This window comes from Equus quagga, chromosome 11, assembly GCF_021613505.1.
Source record: "Equus quagga isolate Etosha38 chromosome 11, UCLA_HA_Equagga_1.0, whole genome shotgun sequence".
Taxonomy (NCBI): domain Eukaryota; kingdom Metazoa; phylum Chordata; class Mammalia; order Perissodactyla; family Equidae; genus Equus; species Equus quagga.
Window position 1 is genome coordinate 72604975 of NC_060277.1, and position 19403 is coordinate 72624377.

The 19403-nt window shown below is 55.0% G+C and overlaps 1 protein-coding gene across 2 annotated transcripts in view; it reads right to left on the reverse strand.

The window, feature by feature from the left end:
• The window catches only part of ABR (ABR activator of RhoGEF and GTPase), a 179500-nt gene that overhangs the window by 74215 nt on the left and 85882 nt on the right, over positions 1-19403 (reverse strand). For both annotated transcript variants that reach the window (XM_046676115.1, XM_046676116.1), the window contains exon 2: positions 18691-18875. In XM_046676115.1, the coding sequence (XP_046532071.1) occupies positions 18691-18875 (185 nt within the window). The remainder of the gene's footprint in view (positions 1-18690; positions 18876-19403) is intronic.

Sequence of the window (19403 nt, forward strand, 5' to 3'; positions counted from 1 at the left end):
GCCAGGCATGGGGGAGGTCTCTTTCAGCTATTTCCTGAGCAGAATTTACAGCAGCGAGGACACTGGGGCAACGCTGAGCAATGAAGCTGAAGCTCCAGCTGCCCCCTTCTCCTGAAGGGTGGACCCCCACTTCCAAGCTCCCTGCTGAACGCAGCTTCAGGCAGGTCTAGCAGTGTTTCCAAACTTCAGCGGTTCCCATGTTATCTTTGCAGTTCTCTCAAACTCACACACCACGGCACTATTATTTACTTAACATTGTTCTTGACAACGGACTTCTTAAAAGCACAGGCTTATCCCAAGCATTACATCTGAAATCGCGAGATGTGCAAGTCATATTTTTCCAGCATACATTAAAACATATACCTAACTGTTAAAGTGCAAAATATATACCAGGTGCCACCTAAAATCACCTCTCAAATTATCTCAGATGTGACCCGCACTTTGGGAAACACCCAAGTGGGTGACACGGGCATGGCCATTACTGCCCATGGAGGGAGAAGAGACCTGGGCAGATGAAACAGAAACATAGGCATTTCAGGCGATCCTTTAAAAATTGGCACAGATTAACACCTGAAGGGTTAATCTGCATTACAAAAGGATTTTATTCCTGACAAATGAGTTCCTTTAAATAGCAGCTTTTATGTAGCAAGGCCTCTATCAGCCCTGTGTACCTTTAAATAGGACTGCACGAAAGAGTTTTGGAAAGAATATAACACTTTACAGATGGGAGGTGATGGTGCTATCAGTATCCACGTTATTATTAGTTTCTAGATCATTAACTCCTCAAAGGGAAGTCTGGGTTGAAAGACACAGCAAGCTCTAGCCCCAGCTCTGGAGAAAACCACTGCCATCTTCACATCTGTCCCCCAGGAAGATGCAGCATCTCAGAAATTACACTGAAAACAGGACTGACTTATAGGACTGGCATTTGGACACCTGCTGAGGAAGACAACTGCTGTTTAAGGTAAGCACTCCTGAAGTCAAGTAATAGCAAAGAGAGAACTGTCTTGGATTCCTACCAGCTGCCGAGAAGAGCCTACTGTGCAAGAGTGTGCCAAGACCGTCCGAGGCCCAGGACAGGAGCATACCCTCCAGAGATGCCCCTTGACCACGTGCATGCACACACCTGCACCCAGTCCAGCCCTGACTCAGCTAGAGGTAGTCTCTCCTCCTCTGAATTTAGCACCCTTTTTATCAGAATCCTTCTCACAGCCCTGACTGCTTTCTCATCATACTCCTATTATCTGTGCACTTTCCCTCTCGCCCTGAACTGTGTCTCCTCCCCAGTGCCAGGCAGAATGCTTGGAATAGAACACAACCTGATGGTGTTTGTTGAATAAGTCAGTGAGCTTTACTTCCCAGCTCTCTGTAGCCACGCTGCTTGTCTTCTCCCCCTATAGATGGCCAAGCCTGGTAGAGGAAGAGGGCATCCCAGAGGTGTTCGGGATGAGACAGGAATACCCCAACACTCAGGAAAGGCCCCCGTCCCCCATGCTAGAGACACATCTGGGAACACCGAGGCAGCAAGGTGGAGGTGAAGACTGATGTAGGCGCTCACAGGGGTCTGGGGGAAGGCGTGTTTTTAGGTGTGATCTGAGCCCAGGCTCCCTTGGCATTCATGTGCCCCCTCCTTAGAATACCTCTGAGATGGAACAAGACTGGGGACATGGTACACCCTTTACAGGCCCCATCGAGCCTCACTCTTTCCAGACACAAATCCACTGGGCACCAGCCACGTACATGTACCATGCAACATGGCCCTTGCCCTCGGGGAGAACAGGACAGACTCAAGGCAGCAGACGTCTAGATTTCCGAGCAGAAGAAAGATGGGCTAAGACCAAGGTATAAGCCAGAGCCCAGAGTGAGGGTGGACCCACAAGGCAGCATATGAGTGGGACCCCATCTGAGCTGGGGAGGGTTTCTCACAGAAGGTCCACATACCTCCCATCCCACACACTAGAAAGCCCACAGCTGGTGCTCTTGGTTCACAACCAGACTTTTTCCCATCCTCTTCCTGGTGGGGAGGCTGGTCAGGCCATAAGTGCAGAGGCCTTCGTGGGCCCAGTGAGAGACATGACACCCCCAGTGCTCAAGCTAGCACCAGATGAGAGAGCCAGCGTTGGGACACTAGCCACTGCTAGCCTCCCATTACAGCTCCTCTCTTCTCCACACCCAGGCCTGCAGCTACTGCTCCACCCAGACTCCACACACGAGCCACCTACCGTGGGTCTGCAGTCTATTTTTACCTCCTTTAAAATCTCTTCCTCAGACCCACACTGTAACGTGGGCGGGGCGGGGCTGTGATCCCTATCTTACCGGAGAGACAAACAGGCCCAGAGACGCTCAGTGACAGCCTCCTGCCCACAGCAATGCTCTGCGCACCACGCCCTCTGGGGTGCAGGGTTCTCTGGGCGGACAGCCCGGGGCCCACAGATGGGCGCTGTCTGTTAGGAAGCCCGGCTTGCAGTCTGCAAACTCCCTGCCATACCTTCTCACTGGCCCTCCCTTCTAGCCACAGAACAGAGATGAGGTGAGCAAAAGGCTGAGGGTAGAGCTCTGAGAGGAGGGCCTGGCGAGGAAAGGAAAAACAGTGTGGTGTGCCCTGCCTCAGGCGGCACTGGTGTGGTTTCAAGGGGGAGCACTGCCCCGGGGGAAGAGGTGAACAGAAGGGAAGGGGATCCACGCAACCACTCCCCTCCTGCTCTGCTTTCTCGGCAACTCCTAGGACAGGACAGGCGCTGACAATGACAATGCCCACAGCCCCAGAGTGGGTGGGCTGGGGCCGGCCGGATGCTTCCTGCCTACACCCACCTTGGAAAAGTGTCTACCCACCTGGCTCCTGCCTCAAGGCCAGCTGTTACCTCCCCCACTTCAGCTGATCCAATTCTTTTCCTTCAAGGAAGCTCAGTGACCTCTGGCTCTCCAGCTCTCCAAATGCTCTCTGTCTTGCCCTAGATTGCCCAGATTCACCAAGTCTCTTTGCTCGGAGGAGAGTGGCCCCCTTGGCCTGAACTTCATAAGTGCACTTATCTTACGGTTGCCATGGAAACAATGGATTATGGCCTCCTGGTTTCAAGTCAGACAGCTCCTCTGGGGCAGCAGGCTCACACCACTGACTGCCCACCAGGTGACTCATGTCACTGCCAGAGAAAGCCCCCAGCACAGCTGGCCTGGGGAAAGCCAGCAGCCACTCCCCCTGAGGACAACTGGTCCAGGGGGAGGCGGCGGGCACTGCACCTCTCCCCCAGGAGCAGCTGCCGGAGGGCAGAGCCCCTCGCATCCGCTCGCAGGCATGTGCCAGCCCCTCTCAGACTGAGCGAGGTGCTTCCCCTCAGCCATGAGGTTGGTGCAGCAATCAGCCATTTCTGCCCGCACACAGCTTCAGCAGTCGAGAGCTGCTAGCCCTGCCCCCTCCCCCGACAAGCATCCAGGGCGTGTCACATTCCCACCTTCACAGCCACCAAGAAGGGGGACCCTGAGCCGGGGCTGGTCGGGGTTCCCAGCTCGCACTCCTCCAGGAGAAACACATCTTCATCCTCCAGAACCTTGTCCAAAAAGCCTATTGCCTCCTCTTCCTCTTCCATGGCAGCCGGAGCCGCGGAGGGCAAACAGGAAGCAAGGTCCACGCAGCAGCAGCGGCGGCGGCGGCGGCGGCGGCAGCGGCAGCGGCAGCCGTTGCCGCCGTCCGCCCGGGAGGGAGGCCGGCAGGCAGGCGGGGAGAGGAAGAGCGTGCAGGGCAGGCCTAAACCAGCATGCTGGCCTCCCCGGAGTCAGTCCTGGCACCTGGCCACGGGCTCCCGATGAAAGGCTCCATTATGAACCTTGTCCTGCCGCCGCTTCCCAGCCCTTGAGCGCCGGGGCTGCGGGCCCGCCTCGCGCGCGTCCCCGCCCCGAGAAAGGGGAAGCGGGTCCTCCCGGGCAGCCCCGCCGGCTCAGCCGCCTCTCGGCTGGGAGCTCCGCCGCCGCCGCCGCCGCCGCCGCGATCTCAGGGCTGTCCCCGGCGAGGAGGCGCCGGCCGAGCAGAAGGAGGCGCCCCTGCGCGGCCGCCGCGGCCCTTCCCGGCGTGCGCGGGCCGGCGGGTGCAGGAGGGGCCCGCGCTCCCCGCCGCCGGCCACGGATCCCGCCCTTTCTGGACTCTGAGGTTCGCGTTTGCTATTAATACACAGGAAATGCACGACTTGACTTGTGAGGTGGGGCCGTTCCCTCTCCGCGGTCACCGGGCCGGGCGGCTGGCGCAGGCTGCCCGAGAGCGGAGGAGGGGCGAGGAGGCCGCAGCCGGGCCGGGCGCAGGGGGAGGTCCGCTTCCCAGAGACAGGCTTTATTTACAGCCCCTCGCCGGGACGCGGGCGGGCAGGGGGAGGAGCGAGGAGCAGCTGCCCGCACAGCCTCGCAGAGGACCCGGGTCTACCTCACTGTCACCTTGCGTCTCCGTTTCATCTTTGCATCAGTCTCGGACACCTTGGCAGAGGGGAGGCCAAGGCCTAGTGAGAAACCATAGTTTCCATCCCCACCATGGGTGAGAAACCAAGGCTTTGTGCACAGGAGGCCTGACGTGCCTCGCCACGACAGAAGCACAAGTGACAGCCAGCGTCTGCAGGGGGGCCACCTCGGACGGCCGGAGGTGCCCCACCTCCTACTCACAGATGCTGCTGGGTTAGCAATACCACCTCCTTGGGGCTCTTTTCCCTCAAGAGGGGCCTGGCCCCCTAGAGCCAGCCCCACAGGGGAGGGTACACATAACCCCGGACAGGGACCATCACCAGCCCTGCCTACCCCAGTCTGCTTCCCTGGGCTTCTTCAATGGTTACAGAAACTAAATCCATCCAGAGGGTGAAGCCACATTCTGGGGCCCTAGCCCCATGCAGAGATGTACATCCCCCTACTCTCCTGGGGGAGGAGTTTAGGGGAAGCACCCCAAAACAGCTCTTTAACCACACAACACCTGGGGCAAAGGTTGCAGATGCCAGCACCCATGAGGGTGCAGGTGAGATCAATCAGTGAAGGGAGCCAGGTAGGAACTGGGTGAACTGAGAAACCGCCACTCGGCCCTAGCTGATGGCTGCCAGAGGCAATGCAGGCTCAAGGTTGCCCCATCTCGGATTGTTCCAGAGGAGCTGGAAATCTAGATTCTTAAGTGACATCTTTCAATTTTAAAATGATGGCAGGTAAATTACATTAAAAAAAATGGTGCAATCTAAATGAAACACATCTGTGCCCTGAGTCAAGCCCACAGACAAGGGTGCTGCCTTCTTGCAGCTGGTTGTTTCTCTGAGGGAAGGTTGGGAGTGGTGTAGGGGACGGGACGGAGGAGTTCCCTGAATATCCCCTTTGTCTCATTTCCTCATTGGACCTGGCATCTTAGAACCAAATTCGGCTTTGCACACTACCAACCCACCGCTTATCTCTGTAACCCTGGAGGATAGGAGCCACCAACCAGGTGGATCAAGTGAAAACTCAGGATTCTGGGTGGTGAGCCCTGAAGCTCCAGCCCCACTCAAGCCAAGTCCCTAATCTCCCACCAGCCCCCCCACCAACCATGTCTCCAGCCAGGGATTCCCTCGAAATTTTCTGATGTTTCTAACGCACAATTCTGAACTCCCAGTCACAGTTGCCAGGACCAGCCAGTATGGCTCGATGCAGTGTCTGAGCTGTCCATCTCATGTGTCTACCACCGGCCTCCTTGTGCACATGTCACATCCCCTGTCAGGTGACAAGTGTATGGCCACAGGGGCAAGAGTCAAACTCATTGGAACTCATTTGGAAATGAATTCCAAAGGAGGGTCAACTGTGCCCCACCCTGGGCCCACCTGGTGTCATCGCCTCTCCCTTCCTCTGGCACCTCAGCTGAGAACAGGGCCCCTGGCTGAGCCTCTAAGTAGGGCAGAGGGTTGAGGAGGAAAGCAGAGGGAACAGGAAAATGGACATGATTTCTTATCCCAACTCCCCAAAAAAGTCTCTGGAAGCTCTGGGTTCTAGATGGGGCTCCTGCCATTCTAATAGGGCAGAGAACATGTCCTCACTGGTGACAGGCTCTTCCCTGTCGCCAAAGCTGAAATGCAGACCAAGGCATTTGGGGTGGGCTCTCTGAGGCCTCAGGGCTGATGGGGTTCCACAGTGGCACCCCCCACCCCACCCCGGCCTCTCCCTCAGTCCCTGGTTTTCCACTGTCCCCGCCCTGGCTGGGTTATAAATAGCTGGCGTACATCTGAAGGGCCCTTCAGCCACAATTCCTCATTTGGTTTGGGCAGGCGACGCTGTTCCCAGGGCTTGGGAACAACCAGGCCTGGCATTCTGCGGCACAAGTGTGCCAGCCCAGGGCTCGGTGCCACCGTTTCTGTCTCCTGCCCCACAGGCTCCAGGTGCATGGTATGGGCCGCCCCTACCGGTCAGACAAGCAGGTGGCGTGGGAGAAGGGCCTTAAAGCCCAAGGGCCCCTCCTGTCTCCCTTCACCCTCCCAAGGGAGATTGAGGTACCCTTAGAAGTCTCCTAGAGTATCACCATCACCATTGCCTACGCCCCTACCCGGCATGGCAGGAACGACACCTACTTCTTCCCCAATCCCCGAAACCTCTCAGAAGCTGCTCTCCAAACATCCAAGGCATCTCTACTCCACACCACCCTGGTTGGCTGGAAATTCCAGTGAGTAACTAGAATGCCCTCCCATCTCCGTGGGGCACACAGACTCCGCTCAGAGGAGGCCCTCAGTCTCCCCTGGAGGGGAAGTGACTCACAAGTCCCAACTGTGCTCCCTCCCTTTCCCCTACAAATGCCCCAGCCAGCCCTGGACCTGAGCTTCCTCCCTGCGTCCTCCACACTCCCCTCCACACTCCGCCTGCTTCAGCCTGGCTCCTGAGCCTCCTCCCCAAAGGCCCCTACATTGCCTTATTCCAAAGTCAGAGACTTCCCTCTCTATTCCTTGGCCCCTGTGGTCTGGACGTTCTCAAATCGCTCAGCTTCCGTGACCCTGCTGCTGCTTCTGACCACTCTGGTTTAGGCTGGCCCTTCTCTCCCCTGCCTCCTATAAATGTGGAGTCACCCATTCAGGACCCAGGCCTCAGCCCTCTGCTTTCTACCCAGGGAGAACACATGCCTTCTCACTTCTAGGCCAATGGCAGCCCATCGCCATGTGCAGCTCCAGCTTCTTACTCAACTCCAAACATGCCCTCTGTGCTGTCAGCTGGATCACCCATCAACAGCCCCTCCACTCCACATATCCAGACCAAACGACCCTGCCCGTCCCTAACCCAGCTTCCCCTTCTGGCTTCTCCACTTCTGTTGGTGGGGCTGCCATCTTGTGACTCTTCCTTCCCTCAGACCCTACATCCCTTTTACCAAATCCTTCTGGTTCTTCCTTCTCTTCCTTTTCCAAAGCCACCACCCCAACCCAAGTTTGCAGTAGCTCACACCTACACAACCACAAAAATATTCCATTTTGACTCCTGATCTTGCCTGTCCGTCAATCTGTTCATTCGTTCGTTCATTCATACACAGAGAAGGTCTGGCATTAGAGACACACAAGTCTGGGAGACAGGGCTCTTGCTGCTAGAGTGCTCTCAACCTACAGGGGGTGAAGGACATATGCACAAATGAGGCAGTGTTCTCACTGAGCAACACAGCGGGAACACGGGACAAAGGCACTCACCCTGCCTGGGAGGAAAACTCCCCAGGAGAATGGTTTCTGAGCAGCATCCTGAAAGGGGGAAGTGTTTCCAGGCAAAAGAGAGGAAGGCTGGAAAGGAAAATGTTTTCTAAGGAACCCCAGGAACCAGAGCTGGAGGACAGAAGAGAAAAGGGGCAGGCGGTGAACTTGGAGAAGCAGGCAGGAACCACAGCGGAGACGGTGAGGGGCCCGGACTCCTCCATGGGCCAGGAGCACAGGCTAAGATTTCTGACACTCGCCAGGCCCACACTCTCAAAGCCACCGATAGTTTACTCTCCGCAAACCCAATGGCCTTCCCTCACATTCGTTCTCCATCCTCTCAGTCCCTTACCTGCTCAATCGACAAGTATTTATTAACTGCCGACTGTGTACCAGGCACTGTGCCAGCATTCAGAATGTAGCCACAAACCGGATACCACGTCTCCCTCCGTGGAGTTGACCATTGTGGGCCATTGTGAGCCACGGCAGTGCCAGGGGAGGGGTCAGTCTCAGAACTATGGGGCTGAGGTACAACTTTTCCAGAAAGGATAACATGGAAATAGCTATTGTGATTTTAAATGTTCACACCCTCTGACTCAGCAACTCCCCTTTAAAGGTTTTTTGTGCAAAAACATTTCTACAAGGGCACGGGGATCTATGTACGGAAGATGTTCACTGCAATGATGTTTATACCAGTGAAAGACTGGAAACAGCCCAGACGTCTATCAGAAGGGGACCGGTTAAGTGACCTGTGGTACATCCATAAAATGAAATACTGCATACAGTCATGAGGAAGAATGATGTACACCTTTAATTACTGATGTGCAAGACGTCCAAGATGTATTAAGTAGAATAACAAGAGAAAACTGCGTAACAGTACCAATAGTATGATCTCACTTAAAAAAAATATATATATATATATGTATAATATCTCACACGGAAAAATAAGAAGAAACATACAACCAACTCAACAGAAGTTCTCTCTGTAGGGTGGGACTTAAGGAGACTTTCACTTTCTATATTATATACTTCTATAAAATTAGAACTTTTGGTGATGTAATCAGGGAAAAGAAAGAAGTTAAAAAAAGAAGTGTGGTAAGTGCTACGATTAGGAAAGTAGAATGAGCTCTGGGGGCACAAGACCAGGTGCATCTGATGCAGCAAAGGGGGAGTAACTGTGGGCTCTCTGGAGGAGGTGACATTAAAACTCACATCTAAAAATGAACAGGGGTTAGCCAGGCCCGTGGGGGCGGGGGGTGGGGATGGGACAGACGGGACTGCGTGAGGCATAAGGAGATAAGTGCAGCCTGGGTGGTGAGTGTCCATTCCTTCCTTCCTTCAACCAATATTTACTGAGCATCTGCTATGTGCCAGGCACAGTACTAGGCACTAGAGTTTGCCATGAGCAGGTGTTTTGTGACAAAACTGGCAAAGCTCTATGGTGGCGGTCACATTCTAATTGGGAGCTTGGTAATGAGGGTGCAGAGGTAGGCAGGGGTCAAGTGGTCAGGTCAGGCGGGGCCATGACAGCATTGCTGAGGGTTCAATTTTACCATCAGGACAAAGGGAAGGCATTGAAGGGTTTTAAGCAGGGAGTGACATGGCCATTCTTGAATGCATCCCTCCCGCTGACATCAGATTACTCTTCTAAGACATTGCTCACTCTGTGCCCAGCAGGAAGCCACCAAGTCAGCCCAAACAAGGGCAGTGGGGCCCTTGCTGATGACTCAACAACCTCTGCTGCTTGCTGACCCCCGAAAGGGCTGGGCACACTCTCACCTCCAGGCCTGGCCCTTAAAGCCCCTTCTCCCTCCTCTCAGCCTGTCCCTGGCCATCCCAACTTTTTTGGCAGAAGCTCAAGCCCCACCTCTAGCTGTTCTGGAGCTCGATAGACTCTGGGCCAAACAGAACTGACCCCAATGGACCAGTGCCAGGGGCAGGCAGAGTTGGCTGCAGCTGCAGATGGAATAGATTCATCATCTTCCTGATACCCTTGGCTCCTCCCTCTGCCTTCCCTTTGTTATAGCAGAAGTCACTCCAAAAATCGTATGTGGGGTCCAATTACATAAAGCAGTGTTGGGTATAAGCCAGTACGTGACACTGTTTATACAATAAAACAAATAAACAAAACCAAGCAAACTTCCCTGGATTCTGTATCTGAATCCTCACTCCGCCTCTTGCCAGTTGTGGGACCCTGGGCAAGTCATTCAAACTCCCTGGGCCTCAGTTTCCTCATCTACCAAACGGGGATAATGATAGCACCAAGTCTAGGGTGCTGTGAGGACTGGCACCCATAGGGCAGTGCCTGGCCTGTGTGAAGCCCTCAGTAGGCACCAGCTATTCTCTTCTTTGGCAGTGACGGTGGGGTGTGGGGAGTACAGAACGGGGAGCCTCAGCCCACTCCCACCTTCAACTCCCACCTCTTCCAATGAACCCAGTGCCGCAGCCACACTAGACCATTCTCCTTTTCTCAAACCTCCAGAGGTTTCCCACATTCCAGAACTTACACAGCCCCCTTTCTCTAGAATGTCCTTCCCGACCAGTGCCGGGAGAGAATACTACTTACTCTCTGAGGCTGCCTCCTACCTGATCCCCTCCCTGATTCCCCAACCTGGGGTCACATGACTCCCCCCTTGGGAAGCTGTACATCTCTCAAGGCTGTTGCACAGACGGCCTGAAATAGAGGGATTGTGCATGCATGTGTGTGTGTGTGTGTGTGTGTGTGTAAGGGCCTGAGGGGCAACCCCTGTGCATGCTAATCCCACACAGCACCCAAAACAAGATCTTGTAAAAAGTGGGTGCTCAGAAAACACTTAGTGAGTGGAAATGACCCCAGGGGTGCTTACAGTACAAGGCAAAGCGTCTCCCAAGAAGATAAATGAAGGGGTTCAGGTTGCATGGAGGGTTCCTAAGGTAATTGATCATGTGATGTGGGCTCCAGAGCTAAAGGGAACCCAAAAGTCTCATAGTTCTACCAAAAAAAGGGAATCTCCTCTCTACCTTCAGTCACCAGCCTCTGCTTGAATCCTTCCGAGGACAGGAAGCTCATTACTTGTCCTACTGCTAGACAATTCTAACACTTGAAATATTCTTTTTTTTTTTGAGGAAGATTAGCCCTGAGCTAACATCTGTGGCCAATCCTCCTCTTTTTGCTGAGGAAGACTGGCCCTGAGCTAACATCCATGCCCATCTTCCTCTACTTTATATGTGGGATGCCTTCCACAGCATGGCGTGCCAAGTGGTGCCATGTCCGCACCCGGGATCCGAACTGGTGAACCCCGGGCCACCGAAGTGGAACATGCGAACTTAACCACTGCATCACGAGGCCGGCCCCTGAAATATTCTTCTTAATATTTACTCAAACCTTGTCTCATGGTAACTCTATTCTCATCCAGACCTCCAGGGCAACATACGGTAATTTTCTTTAATTTTAATTGGGTAATACTTTCTCAACCTTCAAATGCAAAGAGTATAAAGGGCACAGAATAAGCAGTCCCCCTCCTACTCCTGCCCCAGCCACCCTCCCTAGCAGGCTGCCCTGTGAGGACCCAGTGACTGTTCCCCTCCCCTTAGCCCTGGGGTCCTGCATCACATAACTGGTTTCATAGGAACCATCCGCCTAACCCGAAGGCCCTGACTCATCCTCCCTGGGAGACCCCACCTTGCCCGGTAAGCCTCCCAGGGTCATTCCACTCACTGTCTTCTCTGAGCACCTACCTTTTCACTCTTAGTAGATGGCAAATGTCCCCAGAGAACCACTGTTCCAGACTGTCCTGCTTCCAATCTCCTTCTAGACCAGTGGTGTTCCACTGGGGCTGATTCTGTCCCCAGGAGACATCTGGCAACTTCTGGTGACATTTGTGGTCATCACAACTGGGGGTCGCTAACTGGCATCTAGCGGGTGGAGGCTGGGGATGCTGCTAAACACCTTGCAACACACAGGACAAGCTCCCACCACAGGGAACTGTCTGGCCGTTTCCCGAGCACACAGCCTGCTCTAGACATACTCCAGAACCAGAAACCAGGAGCCAAGGAGGGAGGCGGGGCGAGCATCTACCAGAGCCAGATACAGCAGGACAAGCACCATTCATCTCTATTTCCCAGCACGACCCTCCTTCCTCAGCTCATGAGCCCTGGCGGTGGGTCAGTGTCCAGCAAGGTGGGCTTAAGGGGACCACCCTCGAAGTGGGGACCAGGGAGGAAGAAGGGCAGATTAAGGCCACGTGGGAAATAGCCCGAGGCAACTCTAACTTCTTTCCCAGCAACTGGGCTCCCCTCTCTGTGCCTCTCTCTTCCCAGAACCCTCCCCGGTGGCACCCTCCTTTGCCCAGCCGGAATGCCGCTGGGAGCTGGGCCACCTCTGCCAGGACTAGAGCAGGGACGGGAAGGTGCATGGGCAGCCAGAGCTGGGGGCTCCTAGGGAACTGGGTTCACATCCGGGGAGAGATTCAAATTCAACAGTGACCTCGGGAGCGTGTCCTCCATGTGGTCCAGCCCTAGGCGTTTCCACAGGTGTTATGTCACTTGGTCCTCAAATACCCCTTCCAGATGGGAGGTATTTATCCTCATTTACAAGGAAAAACAAGCCCTAAGGCTCCTGTTCTGGAGAGGTAGCGGAGGGCAGCGGTGACGAGCACCCCACCACTTACCAGCTGTGGGGCCTCAGGTGGGCTCCGTAACCTCTTTGCACTTTTGTTTCCACATCTGTAAAGTGGGGCAATGATGGTGCCGACCTCCAAGGTTGTGGTGAGGACGAAATGAGTTAACATTTATAAAGTGCTATACCAGCACCCGGGGTTTAGGAGGCGCTATGAAAGTGTTTCTATTCTTCCTCTTGTTTCTGTCTCACAGGCAGGAGGGTGAGGGGTCTGTGTGGTCCTCCAGATGGAAGCAACCAGTCCCTGACCCTGTGGTGGACGGTGGACAAGAGCATCACCCCGGGAGAGAATGCGCCAGCACCCCCTAGTGGAGAAACCAGGCGACAATGACGGAAAACAGTTGTGGCTAAGAGCCAGCCTACGGGTGGGATGTGCTTTGCCCTCCCGTGCCCCAACAGAGCCCAGAGCCCAGAGGCCATCAGCCTCTGCCCACTGACGGCTCACCCCATGTGGCCAATACCTCAACGTGAGGACATTCTCAGGGGCAAGTTAACACATGTTGGTGTGATTATGCAGGTCGGTCTGCCTCCTTGACCCGCCCCCAAAGACTCCAGGGCCTCAAGGGTAGAGAAGGGGTGTGGTCGGCTCACCCTCATGTCCACAGGGCCTGAGACCTGCAGGAGATCAACAAACCTTCACTGAATAAGTGTTTGTTTGGAAGGAGCCTTATTGTCAGATGTGAAATACATTCATGAAGTACGACCCCAGCACGCTAGCGGGGAGAGGGAGATCCCAGGCAGGCTGTGAGAGCAACAGGGATGCTGCAGGTCAGCCGGGTGTGGTGAATCAGGGAAGACCAGATCTGAGCCAGGTGTGACGGGGTGGGGGCCAGAGAGGACAGGGAGGGCCAGCTGTGGAGGGGGCTGAGGGTCACAATCAGGGCACCATGTCTCCCTACTTCCTACTTACCTCCTTCTCAACTCAGACAAGCCAAGGAACCCCCCGAGCCTTAGTTTCCTCATCTACGAAATGGGGGGCTCCTCCAGGGGTGGGAGGTATCAGGCGGTAATGATACCTGTGGGCTCCTAGCATGGCACCTGGCACCCAGGAGCAGCCAGTTAATCTCCTCTTTGTAGTGGGGACCAAAGGTCCAGAAAGGGAGAAACAAGGAGCAAGCCTGCCGAGACAGGAGGTTAACACCTTGAGGAAAGTATGTCTCTGACTGCCCAGCAGCTGGAAACACGTGAGAGCACAAAGGCCATGGCAGCCGCTAACCCACCCAACCCAGGCCTCGAACACTGTCGGAGGGAGCAGACTAGGATGCACTCCCAGGTGCTCCCGGCTCTCCACGGGGCATCTCCATTCTCCTAGAAGCAACCTCCTTGTCTGCAACCTCAAATCCCAAACCCCAGGCCTTCAGAAGGGATCGAGGAAGGGAAGAGGGGGCAGCTTCATCCCCTGAGCCAGCATCTGCCCTCCCTCCCTCCTCCCTGGCCGCCCAGTGGTGCTTGGTTCAATTCCACAAACACCAAGTGACCACCCCTTGGTGCCTGGGAGCTGCTGACGGGGGCCATGGAGACGATCGGGGACCTGGGCTCCCGATCTTACAGGGCAGACATGGCCACTAGTAACGGTGCACAATTCCCACACAGCCAAGGGCTCAGCGACGGCTGTCAAAGGTTCACAGGGACGTGGTGTCTGAGCAGACCTGGTGGTACTGCACAGGTCCCAGCATCAGAAAGACCTGAATTTAAATAAATCTCTGGCCCCGCTGGCAGGTCTTGGGCAAAGTATGTCACCTCTCTGAGCTTCAGTTTCCCCAGTTGTAAAATGATGGTCACTGCACCTGCCCCATAGGCTTGTGGAGGGCCTTCAATGAGACAACCCATGGAAAAGGCTGTGATGAGGAGGAGGAGGGGGAGGAAGATGAGAACAACATGGTGATCGTTTCAACTCTCTCCCATGCTTATCTGCGGATTTTCCTGCTGGCTGGAGTCTGAACCCCTGAATTCAGCCTTTTATTAGACACCCTTTGACCTGCCTCTGGGTACCACAGGAACTCACGATGAGTTTGACATTGAGCAGTCCCCACTAACATGTGCACAGACTTTACCATTTACAAAGTGCTCGGCCTAACGCCATCTCATGGAAGCCTCATGACAGCTGTGTGAGGTCAGGAGGGAGGAAATGCTCAGTATCTTCACTTTACAAATGAACAAACTGGAGCTCAGAGAGGGTGAGTGACATCCCTCATGTCACACAGCTAAAGTGGCAGCACTGAGACAACACCCAGATCTTCTCTCTGCTTTGTGGCTCCATTTTACTGCGCCTCTGAGAGGGGAGACAGAGAAGTCTATTTCATATGGGGAACAAGTTTTCTATGAGACCAAGGTCCTGGCAGAGGAACGTGTGCTCCCACTTGTCAGCTAAGATTGAGAGTCCCTACCCCTCCGTCCCAGGGTGAAACCAGGTACCCAGTTGAACTGAGCCCCCAGTGGTCCGTGGCCCTGGCCCCGCCAGGAGCTCTGCTCAGCCTGGGCAGGGGGAGAGTGAGGGGTCTGCAGGGCAGGCCTTCAGGTTTCGCCTTGATATCTCAGTGGGCTGCATAGCTGTGGCACAGCTAAGACAAGAGCAGCAGGGCAAGGCTGTAGGGCATGCTGGGGAGCGAGGAGCATGTGTCATGCCAACCCCACAGATACCTGCTTCAGCCAGGCTACCACACCTGGCAGGACTGATCCAACGCCAGAAAGGAGGCTGCAGAAGCAGACTGAGTTGTTGTCCAGCAAATATTAGAGCGGGTCCTGGCAATGCTCCGGGCTCCCCATCCCTCTAAAAGCTGGCGAGAAGAGTCTTGTGGGCCCCCATCACCAAGGCCTGTGCACCCACAGTGAGCCAGGCCCAATGCTGCGGACCTCCCCTGAGCTATCCAGGTCCGTCCCCTCAACAACCCTTCAGGTAGTTAGCCCTATTTAGAGATGAGGAAACCGAGGCTCAGAGGGGTTATGAGACTCATCCAAAGTGTCACAGCTGGAGAATAGCCTATACTCCTCTATCCAAAGCTCATGTCCCTCCATTCTGCTGGGAGATTAAGACTGTGATGGTTAATTTTATGTGTCAGGGGCCGGCCCCATGGCCGAGTGGTTAAGTTCGCGCACTCTGCTTCAGCAGTCCAGAGTTTCGCAGGTTCAGATCCTGGGTACAGACACAGCACCACTCATCAGGCCATGCTGAGGCAGTGTCCCACATAGCACAACCAGAAGGACCTACAACTAGAATATACAACTATGTACTGGGGGGCTTTGGGGAGAAGAAGAAGAAGAAAAACAGAAGACTGGCAACAGATATTAGCTCAGGTGCCAATCTTTAAAAAAAAAAATTTTATGTGTTGGGGCCGGCCCCATGGCCGAGTGGTTAAGTTCGCGCACTCCGCTTTGGCGACCCAGGGTTTTGCCGGTTCGGATCCTGGGCACGGACATGGCACTGCTCATCGAGCCATGCTGAGGTGGCGTCCCACATGCCACAACTAGAAGGACCCACAACTAAAAATATACAACTGTGTACGGGGGGGCTTTGGGGAGAAAAAGGAAAAATAAAATCTTAATTAAAAAAACTTTATGCGTCAACCTGACTGGGCCAGAGGTGCTCAGGCATTTGGCCAAATGTCATTCTGGGTGTGTCTGTGAGGGTGTTTCTGGATGAGATTAACACTTGAATCAGCTGACGGAGTAAAGCAGCTTGCTCTCCCCAATGCGGGTGGGCCTTATCTAATCAATTGAAGACCCAAATAGAACAAAAAGGCTGAGTAAGAGGGAAACTCCTCCTGCCTGACTGTTGAACTGGAACATAAGTCTTTTCCAGCCTTCAGACTCAGACTGGAGCCACACCTCAGCTCTCCTGGGTGTCCCAGCTTGCTGACTACAGATCTTGGGGATTTCTCAGCCTCCATAATCAAGTGAGCTAACTTGTTATAATAAATTTCTCTCTCTCTCTCTTTCTGCATCCTATTGGTTCTGTTTCTCTGGAGAACTCTGACTAACAAAAACTTAGGCTTCCAGGCACAAGTTGGCTGCATATTTGGGTGTGGAATGCCCCCGCTGTCAGAGGCCAGATATCCGAATATCTAGAACAATCATCTGATTTGGTCCAAAAGTCCCCTTGGTTCCCAAGGCCACAACAGGAAGCCTGGCAGGGAGGGGACCTGCCTGGCCAAGTGAACAGAGCCAAGTAGCAGAAACCTTGGTTTTTTGTGTTTTTTTTAAACTGAAACACCCCCAAGGCTCAGGAAGAGGTGTGTCGACTCTCTCCAGCACCCTAATGTAAACAGCAATACTTGTGGAGTCCACTAGATGGGGCCAGTGACACAGCAGAAAGGGCAGAAATGCAACTCCAGCTGGGAAAGTGGGCAGACAGGGGCTGCATGGGACTGGAGTCTCCGCTGGGATCCCCAGGTGGATAAATGCTCCCCACCCCTAACTTGCATGACTTCCGGCCAATGGTGTAAACATCCATCCTGGGGTCCCCAAGCACTTTAGTCAGTTGTCACTGTAGCATCTCTGGATTTCAAAGTCCTTAAACCAAGTCATTCCCTCGTGAGCCACCGAGCAAAACGGGCAGCCACAAAATGAAGTAAGTCACTGCCCCAAAGTCTCAGAGCTCCAGGCAGGGTGCATCTCCTTGTTATGCCTGCAACCTGTTTCACTGCAGTAAGAACCTGACAGCACCTTCTATGATGGAATCTAGAAATCAATGGACTAGCACCCCAGCGAGGTAGTCACGTGGTGAGAGAAGGAAAGAGGGCAGGAAGCAAGGAGGAAGGCAGAGAGGGGAGAAGGAAATGGCAAAGACGCTTTTCTCTTCAGCAAGCAGCTCTATTTGGCCACATGTTGTCAAGACTCAGCCAGCATCCTGGCCCTGTGTCGGGTCCTACGGTGAATCTTGCTGCACCTGCTCACAGCAGGCTAACAGCTAAGGCCCCTGGGGGGTCGCTGAGCCCTGCTGTGGTCAGAGACCCAAAGGCAGAGATGGGAACCAAGAGTTTTCTCCTTGCTTCCTCTGGTTGGCCTTAGTTCAGGTCCCAGAATGCCTTCTTCTCTATCAGTGGCAAAAATCTTGCCCTGCATGTCCAAGATAGCTGTCACTCACCTGCCACCCTTCCTTAGGACGACATGGCAACACCACAGACTGCCGGCTGTGGGGGGCCTGAACCTTACCAACACCCTTGCCCATCCCCTCCATCTCCCACCTGCCCCCAACCATCCCTTCCCAAACTCACACTGCCTGGCAGCCACCAGGCTCTGCCTGGGCCTCTGTTGCCACGGCAACAATGTGGCTTCCCCCAAGTGGGAAGCCCGTTGCCAAGGCCCTTGTTGCCAAAGGCTATAACAGCCACCCTGGTGTGTGAAGGGGGGTAAGAGCTCTGTGGAGGGTGGCCAAGGAGGCTGGCAGGGAAGGAAGTGGGGGTTCTCAAGGAACAGTAGAGTCCAGTCAGCCCCCCAGCTGGAGTGGGGGGTGCTGGGCCGTGCAGGAGGGGAACAGTATCTCACAGCATCTTAGTGACTGCTCCTCGGGGTATAAGAGAGAAGAAAGGGGAGCCCCATAAGACACACATGAACAAGCCCTCCACCAAGCGGGACCGAGCAACTCCAAGCCACCGAAACGGAGGAACAGCTTTGATTCTCCTCAATTCCAGAAAAACAGCCCCCAGGAACCTCTCTGTCTTACCAGCTTGTGTGTCTCCGACACACGTGCACACAAGCTGGGGCCCAGGCAGAGCCAGTCCCTGTGGTCAGGAACAGCAGGAATTACAAGGATGGCAAACCTCCACACATTGCTATCCCCCGGCCTGTCTCAGTGCACATACTTAATATTCCTTGTCGAACGCTTCTCTTTGGAGCAGAGCTCCTATCAGCAGACAAGAGGAGAGGTGGAAATCATTCGGGCTCAGGGTCAACAGAGAAGGCTGGACAGGGCCCTTGGTCCTCAGTGAATGCTACAGAAGCAGCTCACCCTGCCCCACAGTGAGTACTGAGGGCAGCCTTGGTTTGCTGAGCCAGCATCTGTACATTTACAGCCCACAGGTCACATATGCAGCCACTGCCCAGCTCAGGCCCAGAGAGCTTCTTCCCTCCCCAAGGCCCCATCCTGCTAGAGAGGGGCTGAAAGCAGAAGTGAGGGTGTCCCGGAGGCAGGGGGAGCAGATGGCCAGTAGAGGAGGCAGAGATAGGTGCAGGGCTGGTAGAGAGAGCAGCAGGTGGGGATTGGGGGAGGGGGCAACCTAGTCTGAGGGGGCCCAGGGCTGGAAGGAGATGATGAGTGTACCAAGAACAGCCAGGTCCAAATTTCCCCTAGCAGTGTCCCAAGCTGAGCCTGGCCCACGACATCCATGCATGCCTACCCACCCTCCTCCAAAGCCCCCTCCCTCCAAACCCAGAAGGAAAAGCAGGTGTACCTACCCCAGGTGCCAGCCCCTCGGGTGGAGTGGGGGAGATGCTGTCCCCGCCGCCCTGGCTACGGGCGCTGAGCTGGGGTGACATGGTGGGTGACTCGTCGATGTACGGCATGGTCTCCGAGCCCTCCGGGGGCCCCTTCTGCTCCTCATTCCCCTCTCCGTCGTAGTCGTCTGCCCCGTAGCTGAAGTCTGAGACAAGGAACAAGAAAGGCCACTGAGAGTCCTCCACAAGGGCTGCCAGGGACTTGTAGCGCAGTGGGCGCCGGCGGCGGCCCCCGGCTGCCATGCCCCCGGCCGCACCATCCACGGCCTGGCCCAGGCAGGGGCGCGTGGGGCCCGGGCCTCGTGAGGGGCTGGGGAGCGCCACAGGCACCGGGCGCTGCAGTTCAGGGGCTGCTGGGAGCCGGGGAAGAGCGGCTCTGCTGCTGCCACCGGCTTAATCGCATGCCAGTCGCATATCTGGAGCTGCTGTTTCTTTTGCTTCCTGCCTAATTCCAAGTCTAAAAATTAACAGTGGGAGCAGGAGGCAGGATGCTTCCAACTCTCCTCTCTGAGTCACCATTTTGCTTTTTATAGGGAATAAGGAGGTGGGGGCGGGCCAAGCGATGTCACTTCCTGAGCCCCTCCTCCTTGGGTACCATTTGTACACTGAGCCCGATGCCTGGGGCCGGGAGGGGGGGTGGGTGTTGAAGAACTGCACCCGAGGGAGCCCTCACC